Here is a 21,489-nt window from a genome sequence, read left to right on the forward strand (position 1 = left end):
CTCATGTCAATGACCCGCAAATAGATGCAGATCATACAGGAAGGAATCCCTGCTCGTCATCTGTCCATCCGTCCGTCCGTCTGTTAGAGCTGTCCCCGAAACCTGTTTTTGGGCTTCGAACTTCGCCAGGGTTTTTCGAACGGACGTTCGAACCTTCGTTTTTAATCATGCAAAAAACTTGCTCCTAAATAATTGTTCTGGTTCAGTACTGTCGAGTCTTGACTTTAGGCACATAGCGCACACTTACGCATAGCGTAGCGCATATGCGCATATTGCTGCGGTTAGTTACTGGTCACGGGACGCTTCAATATCATTTGGATGGTCATCGATTTTGTGAATACATTTGTTGAAACAACATCTTTGTTGGCCGACGGCTCCTGCTATCTTAACTCATTGGGGGCCAAACACGTAATATTACATGTTTCACCGCCAACGCTTGAGCGCCAAACACGTAATAATACGTTTTTAGATCCTTTGATATTTTTCCTTTGATCCCCGTTCTAAACGATCATCCGGATCACTCTAGCCGTTCCTGGCTCATTTGCCTACGTTGGAATTGCAATGCCGATCGAATCTCACCAGGTGGCAGTATCGCCTACCTTTTGAACTCTGATAGAAAGGGATCAGTATAGACAATGAATGAACTGGACTATCAAGACTCGCTCTGAGGGGGAGGAGCTCTTGCAAAGCAATCACTAGCAGATCTGCTCGCCTCAAAACCTATAGTTTCCCGTAAACACGTGTAATTACATATAAACTAGTAATCGCGATCGCCAATGGGATCATTGGAATTATTCTTTCTGGAGTACCTTCTGGCTAAGGTAAGGACCCCTTATGTCTATTTTACCGAACCTGAAACATGTTTCTGTAACGATCACAGTGTCTTACTTTACCGGACATAAACCAAGCGTTTTGTAACAATCGCATTTTCGGGGTAAGACTACCCCCCCCCCCCCCCCCCCCTTGATGATCTTGTGAAGGCACATGTGCACATGGTATATACCTTTGATTTGGGCGTATTTGGGGGTTCAGGGGATCAACCAGAATGATTTGGGCTTATTGCATATAATGCGTTTTATCTCGCGATCTATGGAAAAAGACTATTTCAGAAATGGGCGATGTTTAGCGTGTAATAAACTAGAGATGTTCCGATACCATTTTTTCCTTTCCGATCCGATTCCGATACCTAAGCTTTGGGTATCGGCCGATACCGATATTTATCCGATACCAGTGCATACATAAAAAAAAAAAAAAACGATATTATATAAATTTTTTATAAATATAATTTTTTTTTTTTTTTTTTAACAAATACTGTTTTATATATACTGTTTTTTAGTCATAACTAGAAAGTAATGGTATTTATTCAACAACAGGTGATTGTATAGATTTGTATTAGTATCATTAATCAATGAGTATGGGGCTTCAGCACTGCAGATATACCCTACTCCAATGATCCACACGGACATTATACGTTGCTGCACTCGCTACCCACTGGCTCTGCAGATATACCCTACTCAGTCTGTCTACAAGGCTCCGTTCAGTAGCAGTCGCATCTGTTGTGATTTTTGCACAATAAATATTCAACATTCTCTTTTGAGACTCCGCCTCAGACTCTTATCATTTGGCACTAAAAGCTAAACATTGTCGCCGATATGGCTGTCCGCAACATGTCATTAATTGTGTACGCGACGTGCAATTGTGCAATGACAACGTTACCGTTAGCTAGCATGAGCTACCGGTATATGGGAAGACCATAGAAGACTGTAACGTTACTGGTGACATTGTGATTTAACTTGGAATACTCCTTTGCCAACTTGCTGTACTTTGCTTGCAGGTCTGCAGCCATTATTGCTGGATTATATGAATAGCCCCAACTTTAGCCAAGGTAATGTTAAAGCTAGCTTTCGGTTAGCTGTTCAATGCTAATAGTAATAACACCAGCCACCAAGCGAACCCATGAGCTCTCCGTCAACACCGCTCTGTCGGGACGATGACATTTAAGAAAGTATCTGCTGTTAAAATGACAAATGGCATTGACACTTTAATCGATTAAGCACACGTTTGTTTTATAATGCTTACTCAACAGACCACAGTGTTGTTGATAAATTACGTCATATGGTATCGGAGCGCAGCATTAGAGGGTACTCGCCGATACCGATACCAGCATTTTAGCCAGTATCGGCGGCTTTTCCGATACTCGTATCGGTATCGGAACAACTCTATAATAAACTACAAACTACAGTGTGTAGAAACAAACTCTTTTTTACATGTTGGACTAGAAATAGTGTGCCAAATGAGCCATACTATTGTCTCCATAGCTATAATATAGAATATACAATAGCTCTGCAAAGATCGTGAAAATGGTCAAGAAAAGCTGGCACTAGACAGTGAAGAATGGGGGAAGCTTGTGGTGCTCAATGAGTTAACGACAGCAAGCTAAAGGACTGCGCTCTGCATAGCTTAATTAACGTGCATAACATACCTGTGTAATGTTAAGTAACTTGTGTTCCGCTGTGAAAGCATCAGTATCACTGCATACACTTGGTTTAATCCAAACGTCCATTCGGAAACGTTGTATTATGAAATAAGACGGGTGAGTGTTAGTCACTAAACTCTCTTTTTTGCATGACTGATTAATTTCCTGATATGACTGTGACCCCTCCTCATCATCGACTAGACTGTGTTGTTGTGACCTGTGTTCACGTGTGACTTTCGAATGATTGTAATAACACAACATAGTACTGTGATATTCTGATATATATTTTTCGTGTAAAATAATTTTTTAATTTTAACAAATTCTTTTTTCTTAAAAAGAAATTAAAACAGTGGTTCGAACCGATTAATTAAGATTCGAACGCCAACGTAACGAACGAAGGTCAGAATGTTTGGGCTCAGCCTTACAATGGGCTGTCCCCGACTAAGGATTTGGATGGTCGACTATTATCATTCCATTTGGGCTGTGGGGGTGCTTAATGTCTGAAGGAGTCGACTGAAGGCTTCTTGTCCTCTGCAAAAGCATGCAATTGGTCCACTGATGGATACATCTTGATATTTGTCTAGTATAGTGTGTTCATTAGATGGGTGAAATCCTCTTTCAGTGCCTCTGTGCCTGTTTTCGTAGGCAGTTAGCCTCTGGTATGCGTGCCATTAGCGTTAGCCATGCTTCTATGCCTCTTTTCTTTTGAAAAAAAAAAAAAAATGTATTATTATATTCGACTAAGAGGTTGGCCAGTCGACTACGGCCCCTTTCGACCGATTAATCGATTAATAGGGGTCAGCCCTATCTCCTACCATTTCATCTCTCCTACCGTTTCATCTCTCCTACTGTTCTCTACATCTCATTTCATGTACACACTTTTAGTTATTATGTTTGTTTTTTCTACTTTTTTATTTAAAGCAACACTGGCGGGTACGTCATACGACCGTCAAGACACTTATGGACCTAAACCCCGGGCTCAAAGAGGAGTTTGGAGACACTTTAGACCTAGAATGGCCAGCAGAAATCAGACGGGAGAATGGCGGCAAGGAAAAGAACAAAGGGTACGGCAGGAAGAGACACAGAGGGAGACGTGGAGGTATTAGGCTGAGACTAAAAAGAGCTGCTTACCGCCCAGCAATTCCATCCATCTTTCTGGCGAATGCCCGTTCGTTGGAGGGTAGGATGGATGACCTAAGGGCGAGGGTCCGGTTCCAACGGGAGATGAGACATCAACATCTCACGGAGACATGGCTCACGTCGGCGACTCCGGACAAAAGCGTCTCTCCCTCGGACGCCTTCACCGTACTACGTGCAGATCGAACGGCTGCCTCAGGAAAGAGCATCGGCGGCGGGGTCTGCCTCCTCACGAACAATTCCTGGGTTAATCCCGAAGTGGTGCATGTTCTCTCGAACTCGTGTTCCCCGGACATGGAACACCTTTCTATCCTGTGCCGTCCGTTTCACCTCCCCAGGGAGTTCACCGCGGTCATCATGACCGCCGTATATATTCCCCCACACGCGAATACGGGCAAAGCGCTGGGAGAACTACACGATCACCTCAACAGACACCAGATCAAACATCCAGACGCAGCGATGGTAGTGGCCGGCTTTTTCAACCAGGCAAACCTGAAGAAAGTGATGCCGTCCTTTTTTCAGCACATCGCTTGCTCCACCAGAGGGAAGAACACACTCGACCACTGTTATTCCCCGTTCAGAGCCGGCTACAAGGCAGTAGCCGCTCCGCCATTAACGGGGTCCTCAAGCTCGAGCGACCACGACTCCATCTTGCTATTTCCGGCATATCAACAAAGATCACGTGACGCCGTCGTGCCACGTGAGACAAAGAAGTGGACCGACGAATCAGAGGCCACGCTCCAGGACGTGTTTACAGACACGGATTGGGATATGTTCAAAGGAAGCGCCAGTGACGTCAGCGAGCTCGCAGACACAGTGGTGAGCTACATAACAACAATAGCTGATGGTATTGTCCTCAGGAAAATGGTGCGGGTTTTCCCAAACCAGAAACCGTGGGTGGACAGCACTATTAGAGCAGCTCTGAACTCTCGCACCACCGCCTACAACCTGGGTAGAGAGTCAGGAAACATGGAGGAGTATAAGGCTTCAGTCTATACTCTACGCAAGGCTGTTAAACTTGCTAAGAGAACATATGCTGACAAACGAGGGGACATTTATGCACATGTACTGGGACTGCCCACCAGTTAAGATATTCTGGAAAGAAGTGACCCAGCAATTATCAAATCTCTTAATTCTGAATATACCTGTACACCCCTCTGTATTACTGCTGAATGATGTTTTTGAATATGCAGAACATCCACAGCGAAAGAGATTGGTTTTATCTGGTATCACAGTGGCTAAAAAGCTGATAGCATCACGATGGTTTCAACCGGAAAAAATGTGCCGGAAGGTCTGGATTCTTACATATCTCGATGTGATTTATCAAGAAATATATACAGCAAGAATTTTGGGTCTCAATGAATCCAAAATGACAATGTGGTTAGAAGTGGTGGAGAGAATAAAAGCTAGCATATAATGGTAGTGTATGGTTAGGAACAAGTTATAATGGTTGGATTATCCAATGGGGGGTCCGGGAGGGGGGGGTACGAGCTAGAGCATATGTGTATAGGTTTTTAGATAACAGGTATTAGGGGTATATCCTGTATAAGACAATTAACTAAATGGTGATTTCATTGGATGTGCACTGTCAACTAATGCTTGTATATCTTATCGTGTGTTGTCATGTTTGTTTATGTGTTTGTTTAAAAAATTATAAAAAAATTAAATACAAAAAAAGACACTTCCTCCATCCTAACTGAAGATACACTTCCTCCATCCTAACTGCTACAGCATCTCCTGCAGCGTGCGGAGGGGCGGAGCGCACCGCTGTGAAGGAATACAAAATACAAAAAAAACAAAAAAAAAAACAATGCTGTTTGTTATTTAAGATGAGGTCGGACTCTGCACTGACAGATGTGTTCATTGTGCTGCTTTTATAAAGCCTCAAATGACGGCTTACAATATTTCATGAAAGCAAAGTGTTTTGTTTGTCTAAGATTTAAAAAGGTTTAAACTTTGCAGCACTGACAAAGTTGAACAAAGTGCTGTACAAGTCCCACAACATTACAAAAAAAATTAAAAATGTAATTATACTTTTTTTCTTTTTTTTTATCTCGAAGCTTCGAATTAAAATCGAATCTCGGCCCGAAATTGCGAATTCCAAAATAAAATCGAAGGTCAGCCCTAATCTCCAGCCATCGCCTCTCCCTCTCTTCTTCATGTGTATCTCCAGCCATCGCCTCTCCCTCTCTTCTTCATATGTATCTCCAGCCATCGCCTCTCCCTCTCTTCTTCATGTGTATCTCCAGCCATCGCCTCTCCCTCTCTTCTTCATGTGTATCTCCAGCCATCGTCTCTCCCTCTCTTCTTCATGTGTATCTCCAGCCATCGCCTCTCCCACTCTTCTTCATGTGTATCTCCAGCCATCGCCTCTCCCTCTCTTCTTCATGTGTATCTCCAGCCATCGCCTCTCCCTCTCTTCTTCATGTGTATCTCCAGCCATCGCCTCTCCCTCTCTTCTTCATGTGTATCTCCAGCCATCGCCTCTGCCTCTCTTCTTCATGTGTATCTCCAGCCATCGCCTCTCCCTCTCTTCTTCATGTGTATCTCCAGCCATCGCCTCTCCCACTCTTCTTCATGTGTATCTCCAGCCATCGCCTCTCCCTCTCTTCTTCATGTGTATCTCCAGCCATCACCTCTCCCTCTCTTCTTCATGTGTATCTCCAGCCATCGCCTCTCCCTCTCTTCCGCCTCACCATCACTTTCACGACTAGCTCGTTCGGCGCGGGAGGGGATGAGCGAGCCCACCGCGGTGCTCAGCACTTTGGTCCAACCGTTTATCCTCTCGGCTCTCAACTTTCCCCCGATAACCATGGAAACAGGATCCTGTGAGGCTGCAGCTCCTGGCTCATTTTAACTCCAGATCCCTTATCTCTTAATTTTGCTCTGGTGCCATACATACACACACGGTCACACACAGACACACAGACACACAGACACACACAGACACACACTCTTCCTGTGACATTTCCCTCTATCCCTGACACATGAATAATGCAAGACCCTGCCAACATGAAGTCGATGGAGACTAATCTGCAAACAGTCTCTTGTCCAGTAACCTTATCAAACTGAGGACAAGCAGCCTGGGAGAGGGGGCTCAACTAAGAATCAAGGGAGGGGAGGGGGCGAGGAGTAATCGATGCCCAAAAGAAATCTCACAGACACGGAAGATCAGATTCTAGATTTCCCAGCAAACTGCAAATTCAAGCAGTACTTTTGGAATGAATGCCTTTGTTCCTGGAAATTATGTTAGCCTGCGGCAACTCGCAAATATCTATATCTTGGCAATGACAGCAGCCAGCTAGCACGCTTGATTTATTATCTCACGTTCGATATTAAGTCAAAACTAAATCATATGTTAACATGGGGGGGGGGGGGGGGGGGTTCGATTAGTATTCGAATAGTTCCCAGTGCACTTTTGTGAGTTTTGCCCATGCCTACTCCTTACATGACCCACCAGATCTCAGGACAACTTTATAGCTTTATAGTAACAATGGCAATGTTGCCGAGCAAAGCAGAGGAAGGCCAGTGATGTCATCATGATGGGACGCGCAGATAAGGAGATAATTGAATAGGGGTGAATGGAGACCACAGGGAACCTGATCTAGATGTGACAACAATAGTATGGTTTTCCTCTACAGGGCCGAGCAGGAACAGCCAGGACTTTTACCCGTTATCCCCCAGGTAGGTCCAGTGTGGTGGTTGTGGTTGTCGTTTTGTGACTTGTTGCCACTGATATAATTTGTCAGTTTAGCTTTCATTTACAATTAAAGAGATATTGCTTTTGATGTGAGAGTAATAAATATTCAAAGTTGTCCCTGCAGAGGAAGGTGGCTACAGGCAGTGTAGTCGAGTCACTAAATCTCGAGTCCGAGTCGAGTCTCGAGTCCCCAGTGTTCGAGACGAGTCACTAAGGGTGCTTTCACACCAGAGCTGTTTGGTCCGGACTATCGGACCAGAATTCGATAGTCCGCTTTTTTGGGGTGGTGTGAATGCGCAGTCGAACTCTGGTGCGGACCAAACACGCAAACTCTGGTCCGCCAAAAAACATAGGTCTCGGTTCGCTTCATCGGACCAAACGCGGACCAAATATAGGAAGTCACCAGATAAACTGTGCATTTTGGGTAGAAGGAAGAGAAAAACACAGCGGCTTATTATTATTATTACCGCGGCGCGCGGCATTCACTGCAAAACAAGCACACTGTAAACATGTCTCCTGATAAACTGTGCATCTTGGGTAGAAGGAAGAAAAAAACACTGCAGCTTATTATTATTATTATTACCGCGGCGCGCGGCATTCACTGCAAAACAAGCACACTGTAAACATGTCTCGTGGACAGACTTGGGCGAATGATGAAGTGAAAGCCCTGATCGATATATGGGCAGAAGACCAAATAAAACAGCTGCTTGTGGGCACTCACAAAAACAACGAGGTGTACAAGTTGTTTAGCGAGAGGATGGCGGTAATGGGTTATAATCGAACGATGGATCAATGCCACGTCTCTGCTACTATCACGCTTCTTGCGCCGTTTGTGTTTTCTCGGATTTCACTTCCTGAAGGGGAGGGATTTCCACTCTCCATTGTGTCCAATAGACGAGCGCCCTTTTCGACCGTGTGACATTGTTCAGAAAGTTTGGTGCGCTTGACAAATTGCAATGTGAATGCAGACTAACCAAATGACGAATGCAACAATGTTGCAACTTCACCACCAGAATCGCACCGAGTCCACCAAAACTATATGTGAAAGCGCCCTAAATCTCGAGTCTCTCGAGTCGCCAGTGTTCGAGTCGAGTCCAAGTACGAGTCACCAAAGAAGAGCCAGAGTCCGAGTCGAGTCCCCATTACCCTAGTCTGAGTCCAAGTCATAAAGGTTGAGTCCACTCCACTCTGGCAGTCAAAGAAAAAAGGTCTACATTAAACAGTATAAACAGTTTATTTACTTTGTGACACAAACAATAGCCAAACAAATGCACTAGCCATCAATATCTTATGCCAAATGATTAGGGCCCATTACAAAATAAATAAATAATAAATAACTGTATTTATCAATTAACAAGTCAGAGTCTGCACCTTCCGAGTGTGAATGCAATCAATGCTCAAGTCCGAGTCATCAGTGTCCAAGTCGAGTCACAAGTGCTGAAAATCAGTGCAGGACGCGTGAATATTAAAGGCAATCAACTTGTGTTCGGCTTTTCTCTGATTGGCCGCGCCCCCCCCGCCCCCACGGGCAGGCAAGCGCAGTCGTCCCACGTCCCAAATGAAATCCAAGGAGCGCGCGCGAGCGGCAGCGCGGGCAACCAACTTGTGGCTGCTGTTCCAACGCACTTGTGTTGGGCTGCGGTAGCAGTGGAGCGCTATGAAATGCGCTGAACTAGAAAGCGTAACGTTATTATGTTTCGCGTTTTTAACAACCAACTACCAGATTCACTCGTGTATAAACAAAGCCCATACAGTTATGAAATGCGCTGAACTAGAAAGCGTAATGTTATTATGTTTCGCGTTCCATTGATTAACGCCATTACCTGCTGTGCTGTAGGAAGCAGAGGTACAGTAAGTTACAGTAGGTGTAGGTTACATGTTTAATCAAAGCCCATAAAAATGTTTAGATGAATGTTTGTGGATATAATATAGAAAACACATCATTATGATATTGTCAGAGGGAGAGGCATGACTTCGCGACAGCCATATTAGACACTCACTGTACATCAGTGTGGAACTGTAACGTTATATGTTATTTCGCCCGTGGAGGCTGCTGAGCCTGAAGCGCCAGCGGGGCGACGCGGTGGTTTATCCCCGGCTTTCGTGCGCCGCCGCCGGCTTGATACAGCTTCAGCAGCAGCAGCGGCGGTGCTCTGTTGTAGGAAGCCCTTCAATGACAGCGGCGCGCTCTCATATTTTGCGAATGCATAAACTATATCTTAAATTATGGCTATGTGTCTAATATGGCTGTCGCTTATCAATGACTTCGCGACAGCCATATTAGACACATCGCCATAATTTAAGATATAGTTTATGCATTCGCAAATATGAGAGCTCTGTCATTGAAGTGGGTGGTGGCAGCATTACTAACAGTAGCGATTTTTATTGTTTTGTCATGACCAAACATAATCCCAACATAGATAGGAGGTGTACTGTATGTCAAATGTCGGTCATGTGGTGGAAGAGTTTAGTACAGTCACACAACAGAACACCGCTGTAGTACAGTCACACAACAGAACACCGCTGGTTCGACCAGCGCTTCTGCCGCGCCGCAAGGGCGTGTGCTAGTGGATTGATTGATTGGCCGTGTGGCCAATCAGAGAAACGCTGAACACAAGTTGGTTGCCTTTAATATTCACGCGTCCAGGACTCGAGTACTACAACACAGGTGCATGCCTGTCTAGCCTGGATCAACAATGACGTCCAGCCAATACAATGGATACCACTGTAGCCAAGGGATATAGACAATAACCACCGGAGCTAACAGACTTGGGAGGGATTTCCTAAATGCCAAAGCTGAAGTTGGGGTTTTGGATTAGATTATACACACCATGTAAAATAAATAATAATAATAACAATAATAAGACACTCAAGCTCTTGTGGTGAGAACTGCATAGCCTACTTGGGCTCCAAGTCCAACACACAGCATAAAAGAGGAACCATGAAGTGTGTCACAATGGTTATCATAATTATTATTATCATTACACCACTGTAAGCAGAGCAGTCTTCCCCTCATCATAAGGAAACTTGTTCCTGCTTCTGGTGCATTCATTTATATCCGTATATCTCTTTTATCCAAAGCGCTTTGCAATCGTGTTCCTCACATTCATTCACTCACACAGATTCACACACCGACGGCGGAGGTGACCATGCATCACTCTACCTTCTGAGCCACTGTCGCTTCTTTCTCTAACATACTGCTTATCCATCTTCCCTTCATCATACTCCGGACTTAAAAGCTAAGTTCACAATTTGGATCTCTAGCACTATTTCCTACTAGGGATGGGTATCAATTTTCAAATAGTCATTAAATTGTTAAAAAAAAGAAATGTATCTAATAGTTTATGTGACTATCGTTTTGTCTTAAAATAATATTTTCCCTTGTTTTTACCAGCACCTATTAACTGTTACACCACTGAAGGGTATGCTGGGTACAGCTCGCTAACTAGCCAGGTAGCAGAACAGCTGGGAGAGGCTCCGTCGCTACAGTACATTCAAGAACAGAAAAGAAAGATGAAGAAAGAGAGACCAGAGATGTTACACTTTGTTTCACTAAGCTCATACATGAGGTCCATAGATGTCCCTAGATACCAAGAACATGCAAACAGACCTTGTAGAAGTGGAGCAATCTTGCATTTACTTGGGTAATGGTAATGGGTATGTACTTTTAGGCCAATCTTCTGAAAATATGACTAGGGCTTAACAGGTTAAGTATGGAGAGTGTATTATTGATCATGGTAGCACAATGCTTATGCCGATGAGGACTACATACTGTATACGCTCTCGTTCACCAGATTATTGTAGACTGAATACAAGATTAAAGTACAATGGCACTCAGAGAGATGTCCACCTGTGTCACAGTGCACAGAAACCTGTACAACATCCCTCCTACAGAGATTCAGGAGAGCCGTTGTAATATCGTGCGGTCGGAGCAGACCTCGTGGCGACCTCGCTCATCGTGAGGTTTCTTTTTCTTTTTTTTTTGCTGTGCAGGTGATGAATATGATATACAACAGAGTACTTACTCTTCTTAGCGGTGGTCATGTCTGAGGAACGGGTCAGACGCTGACAAACACGCGGACAGATGCAGTCACAGCCTCGTCATCACAGCGGAACGACCCTGGGAACGATAAGGACGAGGAGGGAGAGAGGGAGGGAGGGAGTCAGAGAGAATGAGAGTCAGAGAGAATGAGAGTCAGAAAGAGTCAGAGAGAGAGTCAGGGAGAGTCAGAAAGAGAGAGTCAGAGAGAGTCAGGGAGAGTCAGAGAGAGAGAGAGTCAGAAAGAGTCAGGAAGAGAGTGAGTCAGGGAGAGAGAGAGAAAGAGTGAGAGAAAGAGAGTGAACGAGTCAGATAAAGTCAGGGAGAGTGAGAGAGAGAAAGAGCGCGAGAGAGTTAGGGAGAATTAAAGAGGCCAGTGAGAGTCATAGAGAGAAAGAGAGGGAAAGAGACTTAGAGACAGAGAGTTAGGGGCAAAGAGAGAGCGAGTGAAAGTTAAAGACAATGTGAGCGAGAGAGAGAGTTAGAGATAGAGGGAGAGTTAGAGAGAGAGGGAGGGATAGAGAGAGAGGGAGGGATAGAGAGAGAGGGAGAGTTGGATAGAGGGAGTCAGAGAGAGGGGGAGAGTTAGAGAGTCGGAAAGAGAGAGAGAGAGTCATAGAGAGAGGGAGAGAGTGAGTCATAGCGAGAGAGAGAGAGAGAGAGAGAGAGAGAGAGAGAGAGAGAGAGAGAGGGAGAGTTAGAGTCATAGCGAGAGAGAGGGAGAGAGTTAGAGTCATAGAGAGAGAGAGAGAGAGAGAGAGAGAGAGAGAGAGAGAGACTTACACAGGGGGATTAAATTAAAGGAGGGCTCCAGGATAATAAGACAGCAGGGTTAAATGCTATGAAATGAGGAAACAGCAGCTAGCCATGGTAAGCTGGGTCTCCAGTGAATACTAGGGTTGGGCATTGTTTGGATTTGAACGATTCCGGTTCCGATTCTCCATATCGATTCCTGTTCTAAACGATTCTCAATTCCGATTATTTGAGGTGCAGGTCAAAACAGGTCACAGCTTATTTCGCAGGAGATTTTTTTATTTTTATTTTTTTATACTATTCACATTTTCAGTTGACTTGATACAGTTTAATTTGGTTGCTGTACTGTAACTAGGGTATTAATTAACAAAGTAAAAAAAATATATATATAAAAAAAAAAAAAATCGAAATTAAGCTAAATGCAAAACTTCCGGTTCCAGAACCGGAAGTTAGGAACCGGTTTTGATTGATTGATTGAAAAGTTTATTAACAGATTGCAGAATGGGTACAGTACAGTACAGCTCAATACATACAATTGTTAAGGGGATGCAGACCAGAGAAAGACTTTCGACTTGTTTACATCAGGGTCCCCCATTTTCAATTCATCATAACATATATGACATACATGACATACAGATAGACAGTACTGCTACATCTATACATTTATGACATATCTGATTTGCAAATACAGTACTCCTATTAGAACCGGTTTTTGGTGCTCAACCCTAGTGAATACACAGCCCCCCCCCTCTCTTTCTCCAGTAAATACACAGCTCCCCCAGGTTAGCCTTCTCTCCAGTAAATACACAGCTCCCCCAGGTTAGCCTTCTCTCCAGTAAATACACAGCTCCCCAGGTTAGCCTTCTCTCCAGTAAATACACAGCTCCCCCAGGTTAGCCTTCTCTCCAGTAAATACACAGCTCCCCAGGTTAGCCTTCTCTCCAGTAAATACACAGCTCCCCAGGTTAGCCTTCTCTCCAGTAAATACACAGCTCCCCCAGGTTAGCCTTCTCTCCAGTAAATACACAGCTCCCCAGGTTAGCCTTCTCTCCAGTAAATACACAGCTCCCCAGGTTAGCCTTCTCTCCAGTAAATACACAGCTCCCCCAGGTTAGCCTTCTCTCCAGTAAATACACAGCTCCCCCAGGTTAGCCTTCTCTCCAGTAAATACACAGCTCCCCAGGTTAGCCTTCTCTCCAGTAAATACACAGCTCCCCCAGGTTAGCCTGTGTTTCCACGTTGGCACAGAACAGGAGAGCTGGAGACTCCCGACAGAGACTTAAATTAAAGGACAACAAAACAACAATCTAAGAGGTTTAAGCCAGGGGCAGCCCCCGCTCCTGCTGCGCAGAGGGGAGCGCAGAGGGGAGCGCAGAGGGAGCGCAGAGGGGAGCGCAGAGGGAGCGCAGAGGGGAGCGGCAGGCAGAGCTTCATTCACTCTGCCCCCTAGTTGCGTCCCACAAGCATTCGGTTGACATAAACATCAATCACACACTTCCACATAACATCACCAGCTACCCAGACCACGGTATGAACGCTTCTGGTAGGAAAACATTACATTAGGTTGAACACAGTTACATTTGACTGACATTTTGAGCCGTGATTATAATGTAGAGTTAATGACATTCAGAGTCATGTTTATACTGTAACTACGTTTGCCAAGTATTCATGTTAGACATTCTGAGCCATGTTTATACTGTAACTACGTTAGCTAAGTATTTAGGTTACTTACATTCTGAGCCGTGTTTATACTGTAGCTACGTTAGCTAAGTATTTAGGTTACTGACATTCTGGGCCGTATTTATACTGTAGCTAGCTACGTTAGCCAAGTATTTAAGTTACTGAAATTAGTAGTGGTGTAACGATGCATCGATCCTAATGTGACGATTCAACTGCATCGATTTGAAAATGTTAGAATCGATTATAAATCGTTTTTTTTTTTTTTTTTTTTTAACCTATAGTCCATTCATGCTGAGTGAATTAGTTCCCCCAGCCACATTTGTGTATACATTTTTTTTTGGGGAATTAACTGATAGAAAATGTATTGAATCGTGGTCAAATGAAGAGATTTCATGATGCATTGAATCGTTGCCTGAAGAATCGTAATCGAATCGTTGTGAGGTCGAATCGTTACATTCCTAGAAATTAGTCATGTATTGCTATTGTTTTGGGGGATTTGGAGGAGAGAGACACAGCACTTGTGTAAGAGACCAGCTCAATGTATACAAGAATGCTTCTTGTGGACACATAATTAAGCAATAGCTCACGACAGGCCATGATATATGGTTATTATATCACAGCTAAGGGGCGTAGTTCTGACAGGCCATGGTATATGGTTATTATATCACAGCTAAGGGCCGTAGTTCTGACAGGCCATGGTATATGGTTATTATATCACAGCTAAGGGGCGTAGTTCTGACAGGCCATGGTATATGGTTATTATATCACAGCTAAGGGGCGTAGTTCTGACAGGCCATGGTATATGGTTATTATATCACAGACAGGGGCGTAGTTCTGACAGGCCATGGTATATGGTTATTATATCACAGCTAAGGGGCGTAGTTCTGACAGGCCATGATATATGGTTATTATATCACAGCTAAGGGGCGTAGTTCTGACAGGCCATGGTATATGGTTATTATATCACAGCTAAGGGGCGTAGTTCTGACAGGCCATGGTATATGGTTATTATATCACAGCTAAGGGGCGTAGTTCTGACAGGCCATGGTATATGGTTATTATATCACAGCTAAGGGGCGTAGTTCTGACAGGCCATGGTATATGGTTATTATATCACAGCTAAGGGGCGTAGTTCTGACAGGCCATGGTATATGGTTATTATATCACAGCTAAGGGGCGTAGTTCTGACAGGCCATGATATATGGTTATTATATCACAGACAGGGGCGTAGTTCTGACAGGCCATGGTATATGGTTATTATATCACAGCTAAGGGGCGTAGTTCTGACAGGCCATGATATATGGTTATTATATCACAGCTAAGGGGCGTAGTTCTGACAGGCCATGGTATATGGTTATTATATCACAGCTAAGGGGCGTAGTTCTGACAGGCCATGGTATATGGTTATTATATCACAGCTAAGGGGCGTAGTTCTGACAGGCCATGGTATATGGTTATTATATCACAGCTAAGGGGCGTAGTTCTGACAGGCCATGGTATATGGTTATTATATCACAGCTAAGGGGCGTAGTTCTGACAGGCCATGGTATATGGTTATTATATCACAGCTAAGGGGGCGTAGTTCTGACAGGCCATGGTATATGGTTATTATATCACAGCTAAGGGGCGTAGTTCTGACAGGCCATGGTATATGGTTATTATATCACAGCTAAGGGGCGTAGTTCTGACAGGCCATGATATATGGTTATTATATCACAGACAGGGGCGTAGTTCTGACAGGCCATGGTATATGGTTATTATATCACAGCTAAGGGGCGTAGTTCTGACAGGCCATGGTATATGGTTATTATATCACAGCTAAGGGGCGTAGTTCTGACAGGCCATGGTATATGGTTATTATATCACAGCTAAGGGGCGTAGTTCTGACAGGCCATGGTATATGGTTATTATATCACAGCTAAGGGGCGTAGTTCTGACAGGCCATGGTATATGGTTATTATATCACAGCTAAGGGGGCGTAGTTCTGACAGGCCATGGTATATGGTTATTATATCACAGCTAAGGGGCGTAGTTCTGACAGGCCATGGTATATGGTTATTATATCACAGCTAAGGGGCGTAGTTCTGACAGGCCATGGTATATGGTTATTATATCACAGCTAAGGGGCGTAGTTCTGACAGGCCATGGTATATGGTTATTATATCACAGCTAAGGGGCGTAGTTCTGACAGGCCATGATATATGGTTATTATATCACAGACAGGGGCGTAGTTCTGACAGGCCATGGTATATGGTTATTATATCACAGCTAAGGGGCGTAGTTCTGACAGGCCATGGTATATGGTTATTATATCACAGCTAAGGGGGCGTAGTTCTGACAGGCCATGGTATATGGTTATTATATCACAGACAGGGGCGTAGTTCTGACAGGCCATGGTATATGGTTATTATATCACAGCTAAGGGGCGTAGTTCTGACAGCTCCTTAGCTGTGATATAATAGCCATATGCCATGGCCTTAAGTGAGCTATTGCTTTTATAAAACGGTTACCAAGTAGGCTATGGCAATATGAAAGTAAGACACACTTCCTCATCTGCACCTTTGTTTGCCGTTTATTTTACCTCATATTTTTATGTTAAGATACAAATGTATTGCCTATATTGCCCCCCCCCCCCCCCCCCCCCCCCCCCCATGCTGCTATGACGCCCACATTTCCCCCAAGGGGATCAATAAAGGAAAACTTTATCTTATCGTATCTAATCTTAAAAAAAAGTGGATTATGGGAACGATTTTTGCAAGACTGTGGCAGAAGGGGTACAACTTGGCACCTTTATGGGTTCTTTAGCTTGGCCATGTAGGACAGCCCTTTATGAGTTATTTAGCTTGGAGGACAGCCCTTTATGGGTTATTTAGCTTGGAGGACAGCCCTTTATGGGTTATTTAGCTTGGAGGATAGCCCTTTATTGGTTCTTTAGCTTGGAGGACAGCCCTGGGTTCTTTAGCTTGGAGGACAGCCCTTTATGGGTTATTTAGCTTGGAGGATAGCCCTTTATTGGTTCTTTAGCTTAGAGGACAGCCCTGGGTTCTTTAGCTTGGAGGACAGCCCTTTATGGGTTATTTAGCTTGGAGGATAGCCCTTTATGGGTTATTTAGCTTGGAGGATAGCCCTTTATGGGTTATTTAGCTTGGAGGATAGCCCTTTATTGGTTCTTTAGCTTGGAGGACAGCCCTGGGTTCTTTAGCTTGGAGGACAGCCCTTTATGGGTTATTTAGCTTGGAGGATAGCCCTTTATTGGTTCTTTAGCTTAGAGGACAGCCCTGGGTTCTTTAGCTTGGAGGACAGCCCTTCCTGTAAAGGTATTGAAATTGTGATTATTAAAAACACAATGGGCCTCATTCACGAAGTGATATAAGAACAGATTTCGTTCTTAACTAGCATTTCTTCTTATTGTGTTCTTACCTGGGATTCAGCAATGTTTTCTTATTTTCTCTTAGGCAAGACCAAATTCTAAGAGTGGTCGGGAGATACCCAGATAAGAAACTCTTACCCATATATATATATATAGCCTACCATTGGCCAATTGCCCCCAAATACGACTTTAAAAATCCAGAACTTTTCAATAATTATTATTATAACTTATTGCGTGCGTTCTGTCTGAAATGGATTATATATTGCCATACACATATTTTTAGAGAGAGAGAGAGAGAGAGTTATGCGCCATTCAGTCTGACTTGGAGCATGCACTGGACTTTATCTATGCACACTGCCAGATGAGTGGCTGCTTAACCGTTTCAAATTGCCAAGAGCGGTCCTTTTAGATGTATGCAATCTAACACAACACACGCCGGTCAAATCCTGTGCCTCCATAGCTACAAGTTCTGAGCGCACTTGGGGTTTTAGCCACAGGGACCTTTCAGAGAGAGATGACAGGTCCGGTATTTCCCAATCTACTGCGCGATTGGCTCTTGACAAGCCTTGTTCAGTATTGACAAAGCCTACTTTGCTGGAACGATTCATTTTGCACGTGCGAAATTAATCGTTCCAGCAAAGCAAAGTGTGTGTGTGTGTGTTTATTTATTTATATGTATTTATTCATGGAGCATTTATTTATCCTCTCTGGTTGGATGGTGTATTATACTTGTGCTGTACAATAACAATACATTTGAATCTAATCTCATTTTGAGATCAGTCGCAAATCACTTCCTGTTGAATGGATCCGATGCCGAACCTCTGCGGTTTTGCAGACGCCTCATAAGGAGCTGGCGGGGCGTGTCTGTATGCAAATTAATTGAGCGTGAACGCGCATTCGAGTTTAACAATGAGTGAGATTCATCATTCAACACACCTGGGTAAGAACAGATTTGGATATTAACCCTTTCTGCGCCAAAACGGAGAAAGAATCCAAGAATTTTCTGGTTTTGATCCTTTGATCTTTTTCCTTTGATCCCCGTTCTATACACTCAGCCGGAGCTCCCTAGGTCTCACTGGCACATCTGCCTACGTTGGAATTGCAATGACGATCGAATCTCACCAGGTGGCAGTATCACCTACCTTTTGAACTCTGATAGTTTAGTTCAGACAAGTCAAGTCAAGTCAAGAGTTTTATTTGTCACGGCATACAAGTATACAATGAAATGCGGGTGGTCTTGCCCGCAACGATGTGCAATACAGTGGTACAACATATAATAGAATCCAATAAAAAACAACATTGTGCAGACAGTTTCTGTCCTGATCCCCATCTGTCCTGACTCGCTCTGAGGGGGAGGAGTTCTTGCAGAGCAATCGCTCTGAGATTTTCTCGCCTCAAACCTATAGTTTCCCGTATACACATATACACGAGTAATCGCGATCGCCGATGGGATCACTGGGATTATTCTTTTTGGAGTAGCTTCTGGCTAAGGTAAGGTCTATTCTATGTCTATTTGACCAAACCTGAAACATTCTGTACCGATCACAGTGTCGTATTTTACCGGACATAAACCATGCTTTTTGTAACAATCACATTCTGTATTATAGCTATGGAGACAATAGTACCCCCCCCCCTTGATGATTTTGTGAAGACACATATGTATACATGGCCGCCTAGTTATAGTTGAAAGTGGGGGTGCAAGATTATTAAGTGACAGGCAAGGGGTGGTTTGGAGGGGGTCCTGCACGACCCCCTCCACGGCAGATTTATTGTAATTTAATGAACACCTGTACGTGCAATTTCCTGCAATATAGAGCCTTCAATCTTAACCAATAAAGCTGCTCTTTTCACTATAAAACTCAGTTTATATTGCAGTATGATAGCCAATTACTATAATAATAATAATTAATAATATATTAATATATATATACACTTTATATATACTGTATATTGATTTTTCGCTCTTTTATTTTTATTAAATCAATCTCCTTTCAAATAGGCCAAGTTTTTAATAAGAAAGAGAAAAAAGATAATTATACCATATATTGCCATTTTAGTGTATGACAATTATCATGAGGCAAATATATAATAATTGTCACAGCCCTAGGCACAAGTAAAAATGTAAGAACTTAATAAAATAAAAATGACTTGTAAGGTAAAAATACCAACAGGGAACAATAACAGGGTCTGCTGTAAATATAGCCTATTTTCAGAGAATGACAAGAATATAAACAGAACATGGGAAACACATGCGCATAAATCAAAATATAGGACGGGTCTTCTATTTACCTCAGCTGCAAAGAGCACCAGGCCTTTATTAGAGAGGCTTATATAAGAGGCAGGCCTTAATTTCTAAAAATGACACTCATGGACATAATCCCTTCATTTTCAGACTTTTATTGCATTATTATTATTATTATTATTATTATTATTATTATTATATATTCTTTTTTTTATACGTACATTGTCTGTCTAAATTTATTTAGACTAGCATTGGTATTTAAATATTGAGTGCAATTGAGTAATTGTGGGATTAACATAATTCACACACTGAAGTTGGAACTGTCTAAAGGTTGCGGTGTCCGGGGACGGTTTAGCGTGTGATACCTTCTCGACTTCCTCAGTCGAATCGAGTTGTTGACATGCAGTAGCTTTAGCTACTAACGTTATCATAGCATCATGGTCTGTAATGTGTCAACTGGACAATGCCAGCCTCGTCTGCCATATAGATAGCGAACGTTAACGTTTGCAAACGAAGTCAACGTCATCCAGCTGACACCACAGATCTAGATATTATGACAACGTTAGCTAGCAGCTAGCGCTAAAGCTAACGCGAGGGAAACGTTAATGTACCTCCACTATTAGAGGATTTACGGTATGACCAGATGGCATTTCGGGACCGGTACGGGTGGAACACTTTTATTGTATTGAGTGGTAGAAGTTCTACCACTCAATAGTAAAGACATGTCTAACATAATCCTTTGTTTGAACAACTTACTGGAAAAGTCTGCCACCAATGACACACTCGGTGGCCTGTGATATTTACACTTAGCCTACCTGCAGCATGCGCCAGTGCGCCACTGACTGCTGGGGGAGGGAGAGGCCGTGGGAGGCAGTTGATCAAACCATTCAAATGTGGGGGGGCAGGGGGGTCACAATCTTTGGAAACTTAAAAACTTGCTATTAAGTGTCATTGCGTATTATTAATTTGATTGAAATTACGTAGTTATGGTTACATTTATATATTGGGGGGGGAACATATCATATTTTTCATATGATCAAAAAGTGGGGGTGCAAAAGCACACGTTTGCTCCCCCAAGTTCAATTGTGGGGAGGCAGCTGCTCCACTTGCTCCATTGCTCAGGCGCCCGTGTATGTATATGGTATATACCTTTGATTTGGAAGTATTTGGGGTTTCAGGCGATCAACCAGAACGATTTGGGCATATTGCATATAACGCGTCATATCTCGCAATCTATGAAAAAAGACTGGATTATTTTGGAAAGGGCCGATGTTTAGCGTGTAATAGCACACAAACTACAGTATGTAGAGATGAACTGGTTAGTCCAATTCCTGGAATCGCATGCCTCCGTGACTATCGATTCCTTAAGGGCTCGAAGTTGCCTGGGTTTTGGTCATATGCTCCCGAAATGCTCCCGCTGTTTGACTGCTTCTATGTGCAGTGAAAACTACTATGCTTTACAACCTAGTCATTCATTTAATTCGGGGTAAACTAGCGTTAGCTCCCGTAAGTTTTTTTTTTTTTTTTTAGCGTGCATTGCACTCTATAGCGTATTGTATATTGTATGGCTTGCACTGCAACGCATACACCCTACTGTAAATTGTACCATACAATATACAATATACAATACGCTATAGAGTGCAATGCACGTTAAAAAATTAAAATAAAAATAAAACTTACGGGAATCGAATTTAGGACCATAGGATCACCAGCGAAGCAGCCTTACCAATTGAGCTAGTTTGTCGATGTTAAAAAAGGGGGGATTACTGCTACATAATGCTGCCGCGACGGAGCTCCGCCGCGACAATATTATTAAACAGCGGCTCTGTCATTGAAGTGGGAAAAGTGAGCCGTATTGTATATTAGTACATTGAACAGTGATTGATATTATTAGAGATGACTGATGATATTATTATGAAAGGCGCCGCGAACTCCTTCCTAATGGAAGGCGGAAACAGCAGCCTCGTTGCCGCACTTGGGGCTGCCGCGGGGCGTGGCCGCGCGGGTCACGTGCCTGTCGGGGGGCCAATCAGGCCTACCCCGGAAGTAGGAACAGTTGCGGAACAGTAACAGGCCACCTGCCGTTCTATCG

At 43.5% G+C, this 21,489-nt stretch overlaps 1 protein-coding gene across 1 annotated transcript in view; it reads right to left on the reverse strand.

The window, feature by feature from the left end:
- adisspb (adipose secreted signaling protein b) overlaps positions 1-21,489 on the reverse strand; it is a 117,967-nt gene that overhangs the window by 93,812 nt on the left and 2,666 nt on the right. The window contains exon 3 of the mRNA XM_084312689.1: positions 11,339-11,433. Within this exon, the coding sequence (XP_084168815.1) occupies positions 11,339-11,357 (19 nt within the window). The 5' untranslated portion in view covers positions 11,358-11,433. The remainder of the gene's footprint in view (positions 1-11,338; positions 11,434-21,489) is intronic.

The sequence above is a fragment of the Notolepis coatsorum genome, assembly GCF_963971535.1.
Source record: "Notolepis coatsorum genome assembly, chromosome: 4".
Classification (NCBI taxonomy): Eukaryota; Metazoa; Chordata; class Actinopteri; order Aulopiformes; family Paralepididae; genus Notolepis; species Notolepis coatsorum.